The sequence below is a fragment of the Taudactylus pleione genome, unplaced genomic scaffold (genome assembly GCF_031769625.1).
Source record: "Taudactylus pleione unplaced genomic scaffold, aTauple2 ptg000953l, whole genome shotgun sequence".
Lineage (NCBI taxonomy): Eukaryota > Metazoa > Chordata > Amphibia > Anura > Myobatrachidae > Taudactylus > Taudactylus pleione.
Window position 1 is genome coordinate 1,782,338 of NW_028285354.1, and position 23,435 is coordinate 1,805,772.

The 23,435-nt window shown below is 43.0% G+C and overlaps 1 protein-coding gene across 1 annotated transcript in view; it reads right to left on the reverse strand.

The window, feature by feature from the left end:
- LOC148473234 (bromo adjacent homology domain-containing 1 protein-like) overlaps positions 1 to 23,435 on the reverse strand; it is a 61,591-nt gene that overhangs the window by 18,393 nt on the left and 19,763 nt on the right. The window contains exons 2-4 of the mRNA XM_088459930.1: positions 7,788 to 8,146; positions 4,473 to 4,632; positions 3,797 to 3,873 (exon numbers count right to left, since the gene is read on the reverse strand). Of these exons, the coding sequence (XP_088316056.1) occupies positions 3,797 to 3,873; positions 4,473 to 4,632; positions 7,788 to 8,146 (596 nt within the window). The remainder of the gene's footprint in view (positions 1 to 3,796; positions 3,874 to 4,472; positions 4,633 to 7,787; positions 8,147 to 23,435) is intronic.

Sequence of the window (23,435 nt, forward strand, 5' to 3'; positions counted from 1 at the left end):
GTAATGGTGCGTATCCACTAGCAGACTGTGAAACGACTGCACAATTACGACATTGTAATCTTGCAGTCGTTTCACAGGCTGTGCTGTGCCTACACTGAACGATCTGTCGTTTAGTGTAAGCACCCTCCCTCATCCCCGAACATGGGCAACCTGTCGTTATCGGCAGATTGACCAGCATGTTCGGGCGATGATAGATGTCAAAAACAACTAGCGGTAGCATGCATCGATGGTCGTTCTTGACATTAAGCTGCCTGATTAACAAGCGACTGAATGATAACGATGTCGTTATCGTTCAATGACTCTGTTTAATAGGGTAGTGGATACCTGCCTTAAGAATGATCCTTAACCATGTTATCAAGGCAGGCATTACCAAGCCATCACCAGGTCATCAGATATTTATTTATTCTTAGACATCCAGACTGCAACAGCATGTATCTGCTTTCAGTGTCCCACTTTCCTCCTATACTTGTCTGACCGTTGACTTTGGCTGAAATGTCATTCACAACCATATGCGTTTCAGTCCCAAAACAGTGGCACACTCAGACCTACAATAACGTGTTGGGATACAGGATGCCGGCGCTCGAGATCCCGGACGGTCAGAATCCAGACAACAGCATCCCGACCAGGTTAGAATGCTGAAGCCCTCAGGTAAGTAACCCTAACCTCCCCCCCCCCCCCCCCAGTGCCTAAACCTATACCTCCATCCCCGTAGCCTAAACCTAAAATGCAGTCTGTCCTGAAGTTTTTAAATCCTCCAAACAAGATGACTGGCAGCCTTGTCTATTTCACAGAGAGTAAAGACCAAGTAAAAGCAACCACAGGAAAACTTGTAGATGTTTGGAGGGTAGATTATACTATTTAAACCGTAAACACAAGAATGCTGATTAAACCCTGGTTTCACCCGCATAATCTCCATAAGCTATTCTACCCAATTACATCCCCTCTAGACAGTCCATGCATAACTATATATATTTTCTCTTTCATCACTTACTCATCATTCTGATCCCAGGCCAACATTCTTGTGTGATGGGATCATACAGCCCACCAAAGACATCTGCAATCTGGCTGGACATTGTATAACAATGCCTATTTCCCTGTACATTGTAAACTTCAGGTCACTCTTTATCTATTTGTCTGTCTGCTATTATCCAATCTATTTTGTAATACTATTTTATTACTAATTGTATATTTATTACTAATTGTAAAGCTCAACTGAATATGCTGGTGCTACAGATGTGTCCTCATACATCAAGCCTCAATATGGCACGGAGCGCGACTTGCCTGGCGTGAGTGTGCTACTCTGCTAGTGTTGGGCATCTATTTTTTTTTTAAATGTATACAGACTCAGAGGCTCAGTTGCACACAGATATACAAGTGTTGCATATCAAATTAGTCAGCACTGTCTGCTGGTACGTCCCAGTCTCATTGTAAACTATGCAGTTTCTGTCAAAAAAGATGCCTGGAGCTAGAGTGCGGAGACAGGCTTTTGTAGTGCAACAAAGGTGTGTAAGGACACATCTGTAATTCAGTTACTGTTAATCAATAATAATTGTATGGTCCACTGGGGCAGACACTGATGTGAGTGGCCAAATATTCTCTGTAAAAGCACTGCGTTATATGTTTGTAGTGTTCCAGCTCAGCTGCCCAACTTTAAAATGGCAAAATGCCCTTATAGCAGCACCCTGCTAAAACAGCATGCCCTGTGTCTTCCCCACCAGCGGACCACAGTGTCCCACGAGTGGGAAAAATTGCGGTTACCGCAAGCCGCTGGGATAATCGATGCAGTGCGCATGGCATCTATTCACAGTGAGGGGAATGCCCAGCATCTCCGTAACAGCTGGGCACGCCCCCAAGTGTGACGAATTGGGGGCGTGTTACAAGGACACGCCCCCTTCTTGCCCTGCTAGAACACTGTTTGCGCTATATAAACAGCTGTTAAAAAAAATAAATGTTGCAAAATAATGTAAAAATGTTGTGACACAGTGCAGAACCTCTGGTACACCCCTCCCAATAAATAATCACGCACTTGAAAGGGTTTTAATAGCATAACGTGGCCAATAAAGACGTGTCAGTTCTCTAAAAAGCTCAATAGTGGGTTAAATGATGTAGGACATGCAAGGTGCAGTGTTGTATTTATGGGAGAGGTGTTTTAGAACTTGCAGATTGGAGCTAAAAAGTATTTGTTTCCCAATGTTTTGCAAACTTTAATTAAAGCTCTAAAAAAAATAACTACAGACATTTTTCTGTTCCCCAAAATGCTGGAGAGACTTTAAATTGATGAAATACATTTGCTTGAATCATTAATAAAAAAGTGCAAAAATCAGCCATTTCGCAACTTTTAAGAACATCCAGTACTTTTCTAATGGCCACTAACAACCTTCCATATGGTTCAATTGCTACTTTTTTGGGGTCCAGGATGGTCTCCCCAATTTATCATGCCCTTCTCCCAGGTTGCTTTTAGTAGAAAAGTAGAGCAAACTCGCCGCAAGTCCTGGGAATTGGCATTTTTCATTGAGTCTTGCATTTCTCGGGTGCACACATTCACGTGATGTATGCGACTTGCATGAAACAAACTCGCTTTCCCAAACTTGCTAATTAAATTGACACCTCAGAAGCACACAAAAAATACAAGAAAGTATAGTAACTATCAGCTCAATTTAGATTCAGAAATAAAACTAAAATAAACAGAATCTTCCATCAAAACACAACTGGTATTTCAGATAACGTTTCATCACATTTTTTCTACACTTGGTTTATAGTTTACATTTTTCCATCAAATATAGATATTTGATGTACAACCTACTAGACTAATACCCCTTTTACACCGGAGCTAAAACCCAGGTTTTTGAAGGGTTAACCCGGGCAGCTTCCTGGTGTAAAAGGGCAGAGGGTTGGATCGCCGGGTCGAGTGACCCGGCAATCCAACCCAGGTAACTAGCAGGGTTTAACACGGGCATAGCCCGTGAAACCCTACTATGGGAACAGCGCACTCCGGGTCACGATGACCTGGAGTGCGCTGCTAGCCGGCCGATTGGTCTAGCTTCAGTGGCGCTTGGAGATGACGTCATCTCCAAGCGTCCACTTTCACTCCGCAAAAGCCGGGTCTATGCAGACCCGACTGCGGTGTGAGCGGCGCTGACTCGGGAATATCCCGAGTCAGCGCCGGCAAAATTCCGGGTCTGATCCGGATAGAAACTTTGTTCCAACTCCGGGTCAGACCCGGAATTTAGGTGGAAAAGGGGTATAAGTGATAGAAAACGGCTAGCTTAAAAATGCCTTTAATCGTGTTATCCGCTGTAACCCTTTTCTGCTCTATAAGAGTACTCTGGTGGAGATTACTTTCCTGTGGCCTCCACCACTTGCTGTGCTTAGCATGAATGCAGGGTGGACAGCCTGGACATCAGCTGATCATCTACAGTGCTGCTCATGTGTCTCAGAAAATGACACGAGCGGTTCGTAAAATCTAAACGCTGGTTAAAGAAGTGTCTCCCAGGGGACAGTCCCATAAAAAAGTATGGGGATGGCGAGGTTTAATTTAATATTAGTGGTTCATTCAATTGCTGGCGATGCTGGCCAGTTTAGTGCATGCATATGCCGCACTTACAGTAGGGCGTGCCATTGCTGGTTATCCAACGCTATCGCAACAGTACATTGTGGGCATAGCCAGCAATTGAATTCACTGTGTAAACTGAAAAAAATACTTTAAATGAGTATAAAAATGGGTAGCAATATATATATGAGCAGCTAGGTGGAGCTAAAGCATCAAATATTAGTGTACTCAAGATGTGTCACTCACCTGGTGAATACTGGGATTACGTCCTCCCTGAGTGTGCTCTGGCCGGTAGTACCAGAAGAGACTCATCATCAGCTCACCTGGCAGAAACACAAAGCAATGCTTCAGTAGCAAAAACACTGTATATGAAGAGTCACATAAATACACACTTATATAAAACTGGGGACCAAACGTTCGATTCTGGCCTATTCAGCTAGATAGTAGAACATAGCGAATAGACATAAGTGAAGCTGCAGGGACATTTCATGCAATTTAAGTTCTGTGGTAGAAGAGGCTGTTTTGCAGGTGAAACTTTCCTGTGACTCAATCATTTGCTTCACCATTCCATCAAATTGCTTTTCCGCAATGTATTTGTAAATGCAAATTTTGCACCATTTAGGCTATAAATAGAGCTAGGATGACAACAGTGAAGGCACTGGGCTATGTGGTGTAGTTGGGGAATGACTGGGAACGCCTAAGGCAAAATTTAGTCAGTAAAATGTGCAACTTAGAGACAAATGAGGAATGAGGCAAATATTTCCCTGGAACAGTTCTTATAACCTGCTCATATCTAGTGGCAAGTATGCAGTGCAAATAACATGTATGACCAGAAAAACTGTACATAAACCCTGTTTTCTTAATAGGGACTGTAAGTGACAAATCCCAGCCAGTAATAGATACAATTGAAGGTTTCTGGTACCGGTTTTGGGTTCTTCCCAGAGGGCAGATATCTTGGCCACATATGGCATTGATTTTTTCCTGGGACCGGATTTTAAAAGGACAGTGTCTCGGACTCGAATAATCTCTCCATTCCTCTCCACAGCTTGATAACTCCTTCTGAGAGCAGGCTCAGGCTCATTCTGGGGACAAAGTAGAATATAAAGGAAAATGTGTAGAGAGGTCACATTTATGCAAGTTATACATCTAAACCTAAAATAAAAGCTAATCCCATATGAAAAGGTAAGTTATAAAATAGACTTGTATGAGAAAGTTCCTAGACCTTAAATAGACCTGAATATAGAAGGTGATAGGAACTTTTGAGGTACACGCTGAGATTGCCAGATAGAGCTTTGAGTGGTGCACCTGTCCCTTAGCGGTGCACACTATAGCAAGGGCCCAGAAGGTGCGTCTAGTCGGGCTATATTTGGGGTCTGCATTGCATCCAGATGGTTCGTACATTAACTTTCCGAGTATTTGCTAACATTTAATAGTACCTCTTTCACACTGCCAACCCGGGTCACAACCGGGATTTTGTACATGGGTCCACCCCGGGTAAGACTCCTTTCAGATTGGCGGCTCGACCCGGCTTATTGCGGGTCGATGACATCACCACCATCACGTGCTGAGCTGACGCTTGGAGAGACCTCCAAGAGCCGGCTCTTCCTAGGCTATGAACGGGACCCAGGTCGCATCGACCCGGGTTACCCGTTCACACTGCACCATGAGCAGGGTTGAACCCGTGTTCAACCCTGTTCGCTACCCAGGTTATTTCAACTGGGTCCTTTCACACTGCACAATAACCCAGGATGCTGCGTGTTCACGTGCAATAATTGGTATAACCCTCCAAGGAGGAATTTTTCTAAGCTCTGGCCAATACTCAATCTTCCTAGATAGCCCTATATAAATTATTATTACAATATTATTAAAACTCTGCTATAGGAATCCCTGTAAAAAATTCCTTAACAGTAGTGGACATTTGATACTGGAAGTTGCCTTAAAGTTTTAACTGACTCCCGTTTGCATGTTCTATCAATACAAACCTGAATGGACTGCTGTAATGATCCGACGGTTGTATTTATCCTCCATTTCTTTTATCAGCATAAAAAGGGACATAACCCAACTATAACAATTACTTGGTTTTTATATTTACACAGCCAAGCAATTGATCTAAAGCTATGTTACAATGTTACAGTAAGTATTGTTTACATTTCTTTGTTGGCGCTTGATGCTTTTATTGATTCAATAATTAAAAAGAAAATTTCATCAGTCATTTATCTGAATTATTCCCTGTGAGCACAGCTATATTGTTTAATGCGTTTTTTTCTCTAAAGGTTGGCAAATTTCTTCCTCATTTAGCCACTGCTGAGGGGATCATTTGTAGCCATGCAGCACCAAATACTTTATTTTGGATTCTGAACATACAATTGATTTACAACTAGCATACTCAATTAAAAACAAGAGCAGCTGATGACCATATACAGTGTGGGTGTTATGGGTGTGTATGTGGTCATCTTCTTCATGCTCACTGAACAGATCTGCCCAATTTGGCCATTTACACTTCCGGGCAAGAGTTTTAAACACCCCATTTTTCCAGTTTTTATTGAAATTTACACAGTTTAAGGTCTCAATTTTACTCTCACAGTAAAGCATTTTAACGAAATTTGATCTAAATTTTGTATTAATTAAAGTAGCCACATTTTGCTGAGTCTTTCTACAATGGAAATCAAATATTGCTCAGGAAGTTCTTCCCAACACTGTGGACCTTCTGTAGGTTGCTTTGCTTTCACCCTTCCATCCAGTTCATGGGTTTGAAGCCTACCATCTTGTTCTGACATAGCCTTGAGGTATTGTTTGGGGGCATTATCCTGCTGGTGGATAAACCCTTGACCAACTAGGTGTAGACCAGAGGGTTTTGCATGGTGCTTCAACATGCTGTGGTAGCCCTTCTGGTTCAGGATGCCAGTCACTCTGTGCAAGTCACCGACTTAAGGTCTACCAAAAGAGTCCCAGATATCATGCCGCCGCCTCCTCCTCCTCCACGTTTGACAGTTACTCATGCGTGTTTAAGCCCAAAATGTAAAAGGTTAATCCTTTAAATAGCAAAACATGCAGTGTTTTGCTATTAAAAGCATTTCCCTTTTTAAATTTTGGGATTAAACATGTTGGGAAGCAGCGGCTTGTGAAAGACGCTGTTTAGAAAAAAAAAAGCACTGTGAAGCCAACAGTCAAACGTGGAGGACAATGAGTGATGGTCTTGGGCTCTTTTGCTGGATCGTCATACATTGATGAAACATCCTTTCACCTACTTGAAGGCATACAAAACCCTGTGTGAAGACCAAGATTTAAAATTTTGATTCATTGGTCCATAAGTGGTCAGTAGACCACCGGTGGTTCTACATGGCCTAGACAAGCCTCTTATTCCTAGACCATTACTTGTTCCCTGAAAACGGCTGCTTTTCTATTTTAGAACTCTGAAATATACATTATTTTTTAGTTTTTGCTATCCTAAACTTTAAAAAAAAATATATATTTATCTGTTTACCTTTGTACCAATTCAGGTTATTCGCTGGACTTGCATTGCTTAAATTTCAATAAAAACTGGAAAAACTGAAGTGTTCTAAAACTTTGAAGCTGTATTGTAAATGTGTGGTTAATAGTGACATTCAGGACAGACTGAGGGCCTGATTCAGAGGTGCCCGTAGCTGCATCTATTGACGGTCGCCCGCCTGCAACTTTATGCAAATTTAACTACAAACCCTTCCTTGGTGTACATTTGTGCATCCGGATGTGCAAGGTCTGAGACACCCACTTTCAGCTTCCATGCACACTGTAATGCAGATTGGTGTATCTTTAGACGTACCATCGGTCACACCATCGAAACTTGCACCAGCCCTTTGGCAGGTGAGGTTTCTCCTTCTGAGTTTGGCCTCCTACGAGAGCATTTGAGCGTCAGTGTATGCAACCAATTTTACAGGTTTAACACGTCCATAAGACTAATACATCTCCCTGTCACTGCACAGGAACGCCTACTACATTTTCAATACACTTCTCCATGCGTGCATCTGAAATCACAAGTGAGACTCTGTATGGACACAATCGGGATGTATGTGCAGTAGCAAAAAAAACAAAAATGGCTTCCCTACATTAGACATTAGCAGTGCGTCCACCTCTGAATCAGGCCCTGATTGTATGTTCACTTGGCAAGTAGCCGACTGCAAGCTTTTGTTCTTAGTCATTACTGAGGATATCTAAAGCAGAATACATTGTACAGAGTTTTTATCTTTGAAATACATACCACCACATAAACTGCTTTCTCACAAGCTGTTCCCAAAGGCATCCAGCCATTTGTAGCTCTTCTTCTGCTGATCCTTTGCTGCTTGGGGTGGTTTTTGCTTGTTTTGCTGTCAGCTGCATGGACACACCCTAATGTGTTCCGGACACCTGATTTGGAGCCACTTGGGGGCTTGGAGCTCTGTGGGCATTCCCGTGCAGTTTTCAGCATGGTCATTGTCTGAGGCGTCTGTAGGTAGGGGACTGGCTCAGCAGCTGGTGGGACACTGGGTACTGGGCATCCTGAGAGTGGGTGAGCAGGAGACACAGGGTGACCTGCTGTGGGGATTGTTATGCTGAGCTGGTCTAGTGATTTGTATCCTTCTAAAGAGCAGGAGATAACAAATTATGCTTAATAGCAGTGACATAACAGTTAAAAGAAACTTATAATTTTTAAGCAGAGGTTCCCTCCATCCCACTGCACTTGCCTGCTGCACTCCTAATTATTCCACTTTTCTCTGATGTAGATAACTTGAAGTATGAGACAATCAACAATAAAACAGAAAGTTGAGCAATCAGCCATTTTTCTACATTACATGCTCCGCTGAGAAAGTATCAACATTTATGTACACTAATGAGATGGGATTCATTCACACACTTCCAATTCATTAAAAAACAGACACTGGTGTATGTTAAAACCCCATTAACAGCCCATATGCCCTGTAAACTTTAGGAAGTAAATATTTATCATGATCCAAATAATTTGTCCTACACTGATCACAAGTAGGGATTTGCAGGCTCGGATAGGTTCGAGTTTGCACGCAGAGTTCTGATTTTTCCCTCCAAAAATCGGGTCTCAGAAAGAGGCAAAACGTCATCTTTCATGGACAAACATCTTCCATGGACTTTTGCCTCTTTCTGAGACCTGATTTTTGGAGGGAAAAATCTGAACTCGGCGTGCAAACTCGAACCTATCCGAGCCTGCACATCCCTAATCACAAGTAACGTAAACTTGGTTGATTTGGGATAAAACACATTTATCTTATAAGAATATTAGTGAGCAATAAGTTATCAAGTTATAAAAGTATTGTACAGTTTAGAGACTTCGAGAGAATTCTGGTCTTACACGGTGTTATCATATAGTGTATGATAATGGTAGAAACCAGCACACACACACATCAGCTTCTCTCAATAATTAACAGTAGTCAGTTAAATCTGAGTTATAAAGAAGTTTTGCTTAATAATAATAATAATAATAATAATAATAATATAAAAAACAACCTGTGGATCGCCTTCATTTGATAAAACATTAGGATAAAGATGAAAACAAAAAAATAGAAGCTGCACGTCAGATCGTGCTGTAAAACAAACAGCGGTTATTTATAAGAGGTTACACCAGAAAACTTATGCAAATATCTGGTTCTAAGAGATACTGTAGCAATAAAAACAAATTCTATATAAAACTGGATGCTGTTATTTGTTGAGATGTGATTGCAAGAGTCAGTTTCTTTTGTTTGACAGTTGACAGTCGTGGATTCCATATCACAAACATATATATTCCTGCCCTTTCATCTTTTATGAGACACAGAATCAAGAATTCTATACTGTACAGCCATGGTCGAAAGTTTTGAGAATGACACAAGTATTCGTTTTCACAAACTTTGCTGCTTCAGTGTTCAGAAGTGTCACAGGCTTTTATTGACAATTACATTAAGTTTATACAAAGAGTCAATATTTGCAGTGCTGACTCTTCTTTTTCAAGACCTCTGCAATTCGCCCTGGCATACTGTCAGTCAACTTCTGGGCCACATACTGACTGATGGCTGCACATTCTTGCCTAATCAATGTTTGGAGTTTGTCAGAATTTGTGGGTTTTGTTTGTCCACCTGCCTCTTGAGGATTGACCACAAGTTCTCAATGGGATTAAGGTCTGGGGAGTTTAATGGCCATGGACCCAAAATTCTGATGGTTTGTTCCCTGAGCCACTTAGTTATCACTTTTGCCTTATGGCAAGGTGCTCCATCATGCTGGAAATGGCATTGTTCAGCACCAAACTGTTCTTGGATAGTTGGGAGAAGTTGCTCTTGGAGGATGTTTTGGCACCATTCTTTATTCTTAGGCAAAATTGTGAGTGATCCCACAACCAAGCATCCCCACACAGAGATTTAAGCCTTGTCAGGTGTTTGAAAAGAAATTACGTGTCCTACTCCAAGACATTAAATGATATTGGGTACAGATACCATGTAATATGTTGGAGACAAAGATGTAATGTATACAACTTAGTGGAAAAAAAAATGTGTATATGGGGGAGATTAAACAAACACGAGAATAGTTTTAACACCGCTCAGGATTGAGTTTTCATTTGCCCACAGTACATGTAGTGCTTGCATTGCATTGATGTCTTGGTGCATTCAGCTGTAAACAGAAGTAAATAGATGGAACACACATTTTACCAGAATATGGGTACAGACTTGTACAATCACACTTTCGATTTTATTTATTTTTGAAAGTCCCGATCACAGCGCCGATAAGCGCGTACACACCTAAACAAACTAACCTGCAATCTTCGACCCCCCCCATCTGTCTAAAACAGTGGTTCTCAAACTCCGTCCACAGGACACCACACAGTACACGTTTTCCTGGTAATTTTGCAGATACAGAGGTGTATTCATTACTCACTGACACATTTTAAAAGATCCTCAGGCTGAGCTAATTATTTCATTTGTAATTCTGTGAGGAGACCTGGAAAACATGTACTGTTTGGGTTCCTGAGGAGTTTGAGAACTTGTGGTCTAAAATAGCTGCTGAAAAGACAGGAAGGCAGGGCTGCTGCTGGAGGAGTATGGGCAGAGGTTTCGGACAGAACGGTCGAAAGTGTGTACAATCTAGAGACTTTGGGCCAAGAGTAATAGGGTTACAGTTTTAGTTTAAATCTAATTCGCACCTTCTCACATTTTTTGAAGGTGCGAGTTGATGCTGGGACTCGCAAATGTAATAGCCTGCGACAGAAGCCTTCATGGATCAGCGGGATCCTTGAAGGCTTCAGTCTGTGTGCCTGTGTATCTCTCATGGATATGTGCATGTTTCTGTGTTACTCAGACCTGCTAAAGATATACTCGCTATCCTGAAGTTGGTCTATTGTTTTTGCGATTTCTCAGGCAGTAACATGAGCGAGTGAAGCACTTGCACTCTATTACATTGCCGGAGTTCCATCTATTGAATGGGAAAACATCTGGATGCAAGATGTATTTATGCAAGCAACAGTAAAACCCAAAAAATGCGAGTTTTACCTCATTACATTTGAGAGTAAGTAAAAAATGCGAGTTTAGCGTTAAACTTAAATTTGTAACAAATTTGCAGCCTATTACATTTGGCCCTTTGTGTCTAATATTGTGCCGTCAAATCCAAAGAAAATTAATCTGCAAATAAAACTAATCTTTCAATGGAACCAGGTTTCTTCCGAGAAAACATGATCGGAGGTGTGTACACACTCTTATGGCATGAACAGGTTGGGAATCGAAAGAACAGTCCAACAATTGTACAGGTGCGTACCTAGATTTAAGGACCAATGGACACTTTCTACTACTTTCAGAATAAAGTAGGTAGGGTAGTATAGCGAATGTAAGCAAACAATGCTTAAACTGTTTTCAACCTCTGAAATGTCAAGACTTTTACATTGCAATGAAATACATAGCATACATTGCTGTTCACTTCGCAACCCCTTCATCTTTTACTGCTCACTATTTACTTCGTATACAGTATATTAACAGATCATTAAATGTTAATTTGTGGATACTTATTACACCTAAAGCCTACAACAAATAATCAAAATCCAAAATGAACTTGCATAACAACTACTTACTGACAATTGGGTTGCAGAAAAATATTCTAAAAAAAACAAAATTCTTATATTATAGTATAGTAGTGAATAATTAAATTTATCCAGATATTTATTGGTGCTAGAAAATACACCCATCACAGTCATAGGGGGCGATTCAATTCAGCGGGAATTGAATAACGTTGGGAGGGAGCTCTCGGAACTATTCAATTTAGCGCGCTGTATAGTCCGACTAATGATTTCTTCTTGCACCCTCCTGGGAGAGTGAGGAGAAATCCGACTTAAGTGCCGGCCGCGCGGCTGTTTTCCAACTTAGTGTGGTGCTAACAGCTTCGCGGCCGCAACTTTAGTCGGAGAATGCCGGTTCTCACGAATACACACCCAGGTTAAGTTGCGAGAACCGTCATTCTCTGACTTCACCGCTTACCATCAGAGTAAACATCGTGGTGAATTGAATAGCTCCCGGGAGCTCCTTCCTGGCGCTATTCAACTCCCAGTGAATTGAATCGCCCCCTTAAAAGTTGAAGAGCTGGGAGTTTGCTGCTGCTGCACCAGCTGTTGGTAGCTATGGCCCAAAACACAGCTCTGCCATTCTCCCCAGCTCTGCATAAAGCACCAGCAGCCACTAATATCAAGTCCCATCTCAGAACAACATTCTCCACCTGTTTATCTGTACTAAAAGCAGGAGTCGTACTTAGTGGCTTGCTGGAACTTCAAACCAAGCTGAGGGGAGAATGTCTATACACCTACTGTTATCTAAGGGAAAATAATAAGATTTTTACTCACCATAAAGTCTCTTCCTTGGAGTCCATCTGGGGGATGCCATTACATATGGGTCATGCGTAGTGAGGTGTGGAGTTGGGCACTAACTAATTAAAACTGTCTCCCACCCCCTATATATCCCCTCCCCTTCCATATGGCTCAAATTTGTCCTTTAAGAAAGGACAATCCAAGACCCTTAACCAACCCCTCTCGCAGAAATGACGAGAGACAAGACACTCAGAACTTTTATGATTTGAACTTGTCTCGTTCACACCAAGAAATATATATCTTCCATATCCGATGATAAATCTGGGAAGTGACCGGTTTGCGAGCCTGTATCATGGTTTTCACAACAGATTCTGAAAACCCTTTGGCTCTCAAGATAATGGATTCAAGAACCATGCCGTCAAAGACAACCAATGTAAATCGGGCTGACAACATGGACCCTGAAGTAACAGATATGGACGCAGGGGCAGACGATGCAGAACATCTGTCAGCATGTTCCGAATAACTGTGTACCAATGACTGAGCGGCCAGTCTGGAGCCACCAGAATGACCAGCCGTGCTACTGATTGAATCCGCTGAATTACCTTTGGTAACATTACCAGAGGAGGAAAGATGTAACCCAGCTGGAATACCAAAGGTGCTGTCAAGGTATCCACCAGAGATGCCTAAGGATCCTGGGACAGAGATCAGTACCTTGGAAGTTTCTTGTTGAGATGAGAAGCCGTTAGATCTATGTCTGGCGATCCCCACCTGGAAACTATTTCCACTAACACCTCCTGGTGTAATTCCCATTCCCCTGGATGCACACTGTGGAGACTTAAAAAGTCTGCCTCCCAGTCCACTCCTGGAGTGTAAATTGCAGAAATAGCTGGAACCCAATTTTCTGCCCAATGGAGGATGTGAGAAACCTCCATCATTGCTTGCCAGCTGTGTGTGCCACCCTGCTTGTTTATATAAGCAACTGCCATGGCATTGTCTGATTGGATTCACACTGGTAGGCTCCTTAGATGATATTGAGCCTGAACCAACGCATACCAAATTGCCCTTAATTCCAGTATATTTATGGAAAGAGAAGCTTCCTGGACGGACCAAAGATCCTGTAAGTGCCTGCCTAGAACCAACGCCCCCAAGCCTTTTAGGGGGTTCTGGACTATAGACAGTAATTAGATTGACAATGTCTAGATTAACATCTGGTGTCTGACAGTCAATAGATAGACAGGAACAAAAGTTTGACATGAAAGTGGTGGACACAAAAATGATCGACTTTTTTTTTTCCAACAAGCCTCTCTCTCCCACAAAGCCAGCAGCATGTTGCTGCTCTGTAATAGCAGCCGGCGGTCCTCCAGGAGGAACAGTTAGGGTTTGAAAGCGGCGGGTGCTGTGGAAGCCCGGGGAGGTGAGTCACGCCGACCTTACAGCTGCAGCCACGTGAGTAATAACATGACCGTCTGCTCTGCTTAAAAGTGGCGTGCCGGGAAACAGTAAATACAGCAACAAGGACTGGTATGGAGAGAGACCCAGGGACTATGTAGTTTGGTGACTCTCCCAGGGGCTGTCTTTAGAGTGGGATACAGGGTTACACGCAAACCGCTATTCTATCTAACTCCCACTCTGGTAGTGCTTTTCGTCTTCTGCCAGGAATTAAGCACCCAAACCAAACAGCAAAATAAAGAAATTAAACCTAACTAAAAGCTAGGACCTAAAAACAAGACTGAGGTTCTAGTGGAAGGGGAGGGATTATATAGGGGTGGAGCCAGTTTTGATTAGTTAGTGCCCGACTCCACACCTCACTACGCATAACCCAGAAGTAATGCCATTGTCCAGATGGGTGAAAAAGTAAAGGGAGTGAACCCTAGGTGCTGCTCTGGGCCAAAGTAGGGGTGATTAGTATATAACTCCAACTGTTAATATATACAAATAAAATAACAGGGCTTGACAAATTTTTCAAAAATATAGGAGCCAGCATAAAAGTTAAGGAGCCAGACTATCGTCCGCAACCAAAGTATACGAAAACTTCTATAGATCACTCATGCCCCTTCAATGATACTCAGGCCTGCAGACCCCAATGCACACATTCAGTGCCCAATTCATAGTATGACCCTAATACATAGTATTCCACTCCTTAGTTCCCTCAATACATACATACAGTATGCCACATCGTAGTGACCCGAAAACATAGAATGCCGCACCATAGAGCCAATACATAGTATGCCACACTACACTGCCCCAGTAAATAGCATGCCACACCTCAGTGCCCCCCAATAGAATGCCAAACTGCAGTGTCCAAATATATAGCATGTCAGACCATAGTGCCCCCAATACATAGTATGCCACACAACATTGCATCCAAAATGTGTCAATGTATATCATCGCATTTTAGGTTTAGATTTATTTGTACTTTTATTTTATTTTGTATTATCTATTTATCTATACATTTTCTTTAATATGAAGAATGTTTAACTCTGATAAAATTGCTAGCAGCAATTATACTAGCAATAATGAGAGGGTCTCTGAACTATATGGCTAATTTAGTTAATAGCCGGATCAATCCGGCTTATTAACTAACTACATCTGCATGGACTTTATTCCTATACAGCCCGGTACTATAAGGGGAGGAGCAGGAGATCCATGGAGCACACTTTCAGAAAGTCCAGTCACATGGACGAAACTAGTCAGAGAGCTCCTCCCCTTTAGCAGACCCGACATTACAGATTCACTAGCAGCTCTTTTCTCCAGCCCGTCATCGCAGGTTATGTGACTACACCCGGACAGGACTTCTCTCTGTTCGGCAGACTCCGGCGGCTTCACGGCATAACACAGAAGTCTATTGGAACCGTGCACTGTTAGCCCTGTACAACCAACACGGCTGACATACTGAATGCCCTGTGCCTGAGCACACAAGCAGAACTGCAAGACATCGCACGGTCCCTCATTGTAGCCGCACACAATCAGTTCGGCTACTCAGGAAGGTGGGACACACATTGTCCAGGTGCCGGCATATGATTCCATCCATCCGTGTTCACTGCTGTAATCGGGACACCGACTTCGAGGACGAGCCCTGTCCCTCAGCGACCATATCGTACAAGTTCCTAATAGGGTGGCCACCCTGTATACTGGTAACTAACAAAATATTTCTGAGGAGATGTGTTTTTTTTTTTTCTCCTACACTAATGCTGGCCATACACACTACAATTATCGGGGCGATCCGTCTGATATCGGCGGATTGCCCCGATAATTGTAGCGTGTGTGCGGGCGACAGAGGGTTAAATATTGCTCGGTCGGGCATGCCGGATTGTCCAGCATGCCCGTCCAATGCGATATTTACCCGCTAAACTGTCGGCCGCATCGGGCAGTGTATGCCCAGCCGCGGCCGATAGACAGACATTTCCTGTGTTCCTTCCTACGGAAGGAACAGATAAATGTCTCCTCCCCCGGGGGCGGAGCACGGATGTCGGGCTGATACACTGAGATTTCTCTCACAGTGTATGCAGCGGACATCTGCGGCTGGCAGGCTGCCAGATAAAACCTGTCAGTCTGACAGACATTCCATCTGGCCGTGTATGCCCAGCATAAGTAATTCCTGAGCTCCTTAACATTAATGGACTTCACCTATTGAGCAGAAGTTACATGGGCTATATGCACATCAGAAAAATACCTACGCATCTGCCTTGATTTATCCAGACTATATTTTGATGGTTTTTAGCCTAGTTTGCCACTGCTGCTATATATGGTTTTATATTTTCATGGTTTTTATACTTGGTGTATTAGTTGTATAAGTAGAGGTTTAAATTGCATATGTACACACTGTCAGTTTCTAGAGTACGCATAACCATTGCAACATTTAGGTATTTATTGATACATTGTGTGTCACCTTATAAATAGAGTTTCCAGTGATTATTCAAGGTTTGTCTGATATAGCATTTGTTTTTGATGGAGATTACTGGGACAAAGAAAGTTATCTGTACCTAGTTTATGAGGTATTTTAAGATTTATATTCTCGTTTGTGTTTTTATATTGACGAACTAATAGGAATAAAATATGCAAGTATAATACTATACATATTTTATGCAAACAAAATGTATCAGACTGGCGCAAATAAGGCTAATGTTATTATCCAATGAAGAGCTACACACACCTATGGGTCTGTGTACACCCAATAAAGACCACCAGATGGTCAATTATTCAATACTGATGTTGCGCTAGTGATCTGATTAGTATAGCAATAACTGAATATGGCAGAAAATGGAATCAAGACACCAAAAGCAGCAAAAGATCATCAATCTTTACACAAAATTGCTTAAAAATATAACATTACAATAAAATTTAACATGCTAAATAGACAAACCTTCTGCAGAAGTCTATACAGACTCTAATAATTATGTATATGAACCCCTCTATTTCTACAAATTACTGTATGCACAAATATCTATAATGAGGACCATATATTTCAGTCAAATTGAAAAGCATGTAGATCTCACCGGATAGCAATCCACAAAAATGACAGTCTTATGTCCACAAATCTCAATAGGAAGACTGAAATCTTTAAGTGGTTTCTGAATGATAAGTACTGCTGATGTCTTAACTCCAAGTCTTATACGAGCACTTACTCTGCTCTGTACACCGCGGCAAATATCTCCGTGAATCCAGGTGAGCCGTTACACCGATAACCTTCAGGCCTTAGCAACTTTAAAAAGCCCGTATTTAATTATGGGGGCCACTGTAGTAATGCCCCTAGATGACGTGGATGGGTAAGCAGGTTCTCTTGTAGGAGGGGAAATCCTGAGGCTAATAATAAAGACAGCCCTTAAACGCCACTTTCTCTTTACTTCCCTCCATATCTGACCAAGTCCCGCAAAAGTGGTCAGAAATTGGATGACAAGTCGCTTATGGTTCCCATAGAACAATGTACAGAAATGTACACACACACACACACTGCCTTGCTAAAGTATTCACTCCCTTGGCTTTTTACCTTTATTGTTACATTACAACCTATAATTTATTTATTTTTGAATCTGAATTTTATGTGATGGATCTGCACAAAATAGTCTAATTTGGTGAAGTGAAATGAGAAAATATATATAAAAAAAATAATCTTTATAAATAAAATTCGGAAACTTGGCATGTGCATATGTAATCACCCTCTTTGCTATGAAGATTCTCAAAAGTTCTGGTGCAACCAATTACCTTCAGAAGCCACATAATTAGTGATATGAAGTCCACCTGTGTGAAATCTAAGTGTCACATGATCTGTCGGTATAAACACACCTTTTCTGAAAGGTCCCAGAGGCTGCAACACCACTAAGCAAAAGGCTTCACACCATGAAGACCAAGGAGCTCTCCAAACAAGTCAGGGACAAAGTTGTTGAGAAGTACAAATCTGGGTTGGGTTCTAAAAAAATATCGAAATCTTTGATGATCCCCCAGAGCACCATCATCAAATGGAAAGAACATGGTACCACATCAAACCTACCAAGAGAGGGCCGCCCACCAAAACTCACAGACCGGGCAAGGAGGGCATTAATCAGAGAGGCAGCACAGAGACCAAAGGTAACCCTGAAGGAGCTGCGGAGTTCAACAGCAGAAACTGGTGTATCTGTGCATGTGACCACAATAAGCCGTACACTCCATAGAACTGGGCTTTATGGAAGAGTGGCCAGAAAAAAAACCATTACTTAGTGGTAAAAATAATAAGACATGATTTGAGTTTGCCAAAAGGCATGTGGGCGACTCCCCAAATGTATGGAGGAAGGTGCTCTGGTCAGATGAGACTAAAATGTAACTTTTCGGCCAATAAGGAAAACGCTACATCTGGCGCAAACCCAACACATCCCATCACCCCAAGAACACCATCCCCACAGTGAAACATGGCGGTGGCAGCATCATGCTGTGGGGATGTTTTTCAGCAGCAGGGACTGGGAAACTGATTTGAGTCGAGAGAAAGATGGATGGTGCTATATACAGGGATATTCTTGAGCAAAACCTGTTTCAGTCTGCCTGTGATTTGAGACTGGGATGGAGGTTCAGCTTCCAACAGGACAATGACCTGAAGCATACTGCTAAAGCAACACTCGAGAGGTTTAAGGGGAAACATTTAAATGTGTTGGAATGGCCTAGTCAAAGCCCAGATCTCAATCCAATTGAGAATCTGTGGTCAGACTTGAAGATTGCTGTTCACAAGCGGAAACCATCCAACATGTAGGAGCTGGAGCAGAGCTTTGAGGAATGGGCAAAAATCCCAGGGGCAAGATGTGGCATATAGTGACTTGCAGCTGTAATTGCCGCAAAAGGTGGCTCGACAAAATACTGACTTTAGGGGGTGAATAGTTATGCACGCTGAAGTTTTCTGTTATGTTGCCCTAAATGTTGTTTGATTCACAATATAAAAAAAAAAAAAAAAAACACAACTTCACAGTTGTAGGCATGTTCTGTGAATGAAATGATGCACACCTTCACACAATCCATTTTAATTCCAGTTGTGAGGCATCAAAACATGAAAAATGCAAAGGTTGGTGAATACTTTTGCACGGCACTGTATATAGTAGTGGTATCTGATACTAATGACTGCATGTAACAAGTGATCTAGCAGGATTCTCATAGTTACTGCAGATGCCTTTTTTTGTCAAATCAAAGCCCTCTCTGTTCATTGATTTTTTGCTAATAAAGACATCCCTACTGTGTTAGTCCTGATTCTGCATTAACGCTTAATAAAAGCAGACATTCTACAGTTTGAGTGAATCATTGTAGCTATTTCCAGTGCTGCATGAGTTCATGATATATATTTACCTTCTGTGAAAATAATTATATATTTTTTATTTCGTCCACTACATGAAAACATGTAAAATACAAAGGGGGTGAAAATTTTTGCAAGGCACTCTATATCCTACCTGGTGTTTGGTAGTTGACTAGAGAGCTTAGTGTGTGTGTGTGTGTGTGTGTGTGTATATATATTGATTGTAATATCTGTGTGCATTGCATGTGACTTATGAAATCTGCCGTGTTATGCTGCTTTGTCAGTCATAACCTATCACTGCTGTTTCTCCTCATTAACCCTCTACGACAGGTGTGTGGAATATATTGAGAGCGAAACGATTGTCACATTGATACTCAGACTTTGGATAACTTTAGAGATATTGTTATGTCCAAAGAAACTGAAAGACAGGTGGCAGAAGCCCCTGTGCTGGTGTCATGTATGGCCTGTAAGTGGGTTTGTCCTCACGGGATTTAATACAAGATGGATTATGTGGTCACTGTTTTAAGGAGTCACCACAGCAGTCAAATCTACCAGCTTCTGGACAGGAGCCTCCTTGGGTTGCCTTTGCCAGATCATGAAGCTGGTTGCAGACAGGTTGGCGGCTCCTACGCCGGTCCTGATAATGGGGTACCCTCAGTAGCTGCAACCTACTATGTTTATGCCCCCTATGCATCCATCCTGGAGGGACATGTATACTCAATCGGGTCAGAAGGTGGCTTCGTCCTCAGCAGCTTTCCAGCAACCGCAAGCAGCTAGGCCAGTACAGCCAAAAACCAGAAGGCAGTCGGTCTCACACGCCGTCCAGCCCTCAGATTCTGGTACATCTTCTGGTGATTAGGGGGATACAATGGTCTCCTCTCAAGAGTCACTCTCAGGAGAGGAAGACCGGTTTCCAATAGCACATGTCCCCTCTCTGATTAGAGCGGTCAAAGGTGTGCTAAACATAAATGATGTGGAGCCGGTACAAAGAAAGGCTCCAGTATTCAAACGCCAGAAAGTTGTGAAAGCTCAATTTCCCAAATCTGAGCATCTATTCGGAACTTAGGGAGGAAGAATGGAGTTATCCGGACAGGAAAATCCATATTACAAGAAAGGTTGAGGCCTTATATCCCTTTCCAGTACCATCTGCATCTGCCTTTAAATGTTCCACTGATAAAAGACTTGAAGCCTGTCTCAAGGCAGTCTTTTCTCTATCAGGAGCTATTTGCCTGGCCATGGCTACGGCCTGGGTTTTCAAATAAAGGCACAGACGATCTGTCTCTCGCCAGAAGTGCGATTGTCCCTGTCAAGGTGGTTGCAGACGTACCATCTCAACAAGGGTCGCCCATTCTGGATCCAGATTGGGTACTCCTCACGAATGATGCCAGCCTCCGCACATGGGGAGCAGGGACAGGTCGACACACGTTTCAAGGAAAATGGACGACAACGGAAAGCCGTCTGTCCATAAACGTCCTGGAACTAAGGGCAGTATTCAAGAGCGATTGTTCAAGCTCAGGAAATTCTAAAAGTAGCAGGCCTGTATAGGTACAAATCCAACAACGCAACCGCAGTAGCCTACCTCATCCATCAGGAAGGCACGTGGAGCCAGGCTGCCATGGCAAAAGTATCAAACATTCTGATTTGGGCAGAATGTCATTTTCCAGCGAGATCGCTGTGTTCATACCAGGAGTCCTCAATTTGGAAGCGGACTTCCTAAGCCAGCAGGATATACACGCCAGAGAGTGGGCTCTTCATCAACAGGTGTTTCAGAGCCTTGTGCACAGATGGGGACTTCCAGTGGTAGACCTCATGGCCTCGAGTCACAACCACAGGTTCCCCAGGTACGAGTCCAGAACCAGGGATCCTGCAGCAGAGTTTGTGTACGCTCTGGCAGTAGAGTGTAACTTCAGACTGGCGTATTCTGTTTCTTCCGTTTTCCCCTCTTCCAAGGGTCATCAGGAAATACAAGCAGGAGAGTGCAACAGTAATACTGATAGCCCCCGCTTGACCTGGACGCCATTGGTTCACCGACCTACAGAGTCTCTCCATAGACACTCCGTGGCCTCTTCCTCCAAGGCTGGACCTGTCAATACAGGGTCCCTGCCTGTATCCAGATCTGCCTCGTTTGTCTTTGACGGCGTGGCTCTTGAGACTGCCGTCTTAAAGGGAAAAGGTTTTTCCAATTCTGTAATTCAGAGGGCACAGATACCTTCCTCTGGCCGCATTACAAAATTTGGCACTCGTATTTTCAGCGTTGTAAACTGAGAAAATGTGACCCTAGGGTGGTTAGGGTTTCGAGTGTTTTCTTTTTGTCAGGCTGGTTTAGACCGGGGTCTCCGTCTGGCCACCCTGTGAGTTCAGGCTTCTGCACTTTCAGTTTGGTTCAGCGGAGGATCGCCCCATTGGCCTGACGTTAGAATATTTTTTCAGGGTGTTCTGAGGGTTCAGCCACCCTTTGTCCCCCTGGTAGCCCGTGGGTTTTGACATTGGCTCTCAGGACTTTGCAGGCTCCTTCATTTGAACCCCTGAAATCAGTAGACCTAAAGTGCTTGACAGCGAAGACAGTTTTCTTCTGGCTATCGCTTCTGCCCATAGGGTCTCTGATTTGGCAGTCCTGTCTTTTCGCTCTCCTTTGCTGATATTTCATCAGGATAGAGCTGTTCTTTGTATTAGGGCCGGGTACCTTCCTAGGGCGGTCTCCCGATTTCATGGGAAATTAAGAAATTGTGGATCCGGCTTTGCAAGCTTCAGGCCTTTCGGCTAGTGAAGCATCACTGGATGTTGTTTGTGGATTACGTAACTCTGTAGATCGCACCAACTCCATTAGAAGGTTTTTTTTATTTGTGTTGTATGGTTGTCATAAGCGAGGCTGGCCAGCTAACAGACAGACTTTGGCCAGATGGTTGCATACACATCTACTCCCAGAGGAAGGCCACAAGAGGCTGAAACGCGTTGGGGTTCCATCACTGAACTGATCACCTAACATTTGCACAGAGAGAGAAGCTCATCGTCAGTATCCTGCACCAGCTGAGCGCTCGGCGGCTGACGCGCGCACCCAGAAGTATGGAGACCAGACACCAGCAGGCACCTGAAGAAAGAAGACGCCGAGGGATGGTGAGATCTGAAATGGATACCAGAGAGGATCGAGTGCAAGGGTAAGTCTCTGTCAGGCGGCGGTTCATCCGGCGATCAGTTCCGGTGGAGCTCTTAGACGTGACTGAACCCCCCCAGACCATAGTCGGCGAGTTGGGAGACTCTAGATCCCGGTGTTAGGCCTGTGACCAGGCTTGGCGCTGAGACCGGAGCTACAGCTATACCCGGCCTGGCGCACCTACCACCATCTAGGTTCCGATCGGGAAAGGGGGTTACCAACAGCTGCAACGGTATGTGCACGAACTTACATCAGTACCACACAGACTAGCGGGACGCCGCAGTCTGTTTGACTATTTACATTTCTGAATTACTGACATCTTATTGAGCTTCCCCATCAGCAACAATTTCAGCACCTGAACTATCTTTCAATTGGTTTTTCATTCAACATTTTTTCCAATCATCACAAATAGATTGGGTTACTATTGTGTACTTTTTTGGAATATTTTTTCTATTTTTTCGTTTGTTTTAAAGTCATATACCTTTAATTCTGTGCATATTGTCTGTGTTAATATAGTGTAGTTGTGTGTATTAGGCATTTATACTTATTTGCAGAATTATCTACAAGACCCATTGTTGCATAATCTGTATAACATATGTATTGTATATACAGCATTTTATTTACACAGTAAAACCCATTAAACCAAATCCACACCTTATCTATTTTCTTTTGACATATATAGGATTAATTAGAAGTAATTAATTCAGCTATCAGTAGGTTGAGCGCTACATAAACCTACTATTCAGATGGTTGCATATGACAATTTCTCAAGCGTACACACAAGCTGATCTTGTTGTGCCGAACACGGTCACAGCACATTCTACTCGATCTGTGGGAACATCGTGGACGGTGCGTCGTGGAGCCTCTGCTGAACAAATATGCAAGGTAGCCACGTGGTCTTCCGTCCACACCTTTGTCAAATTGTACGCATGATACCTTTCCCTTTCAGGATGCTTCCTTCGGGCGTAGGAGTCTCCTTTCTACTGAAACACAGGAGCGTCCCCGCCCTTAGGGGAACTGATTTGGGACATCCTCAACGTATCTGCTGTGGACCCCATGGACCCCGGTGAAGAAAATAAGAGTTATGGTATAACATACCTTCGTTAACTTTTTCTTCGAGGACACCCATCCTAACGCACCTGGTGTTATTGGGTAATCTTTTGTATCTCTGTTTTCCCTCTTCTGT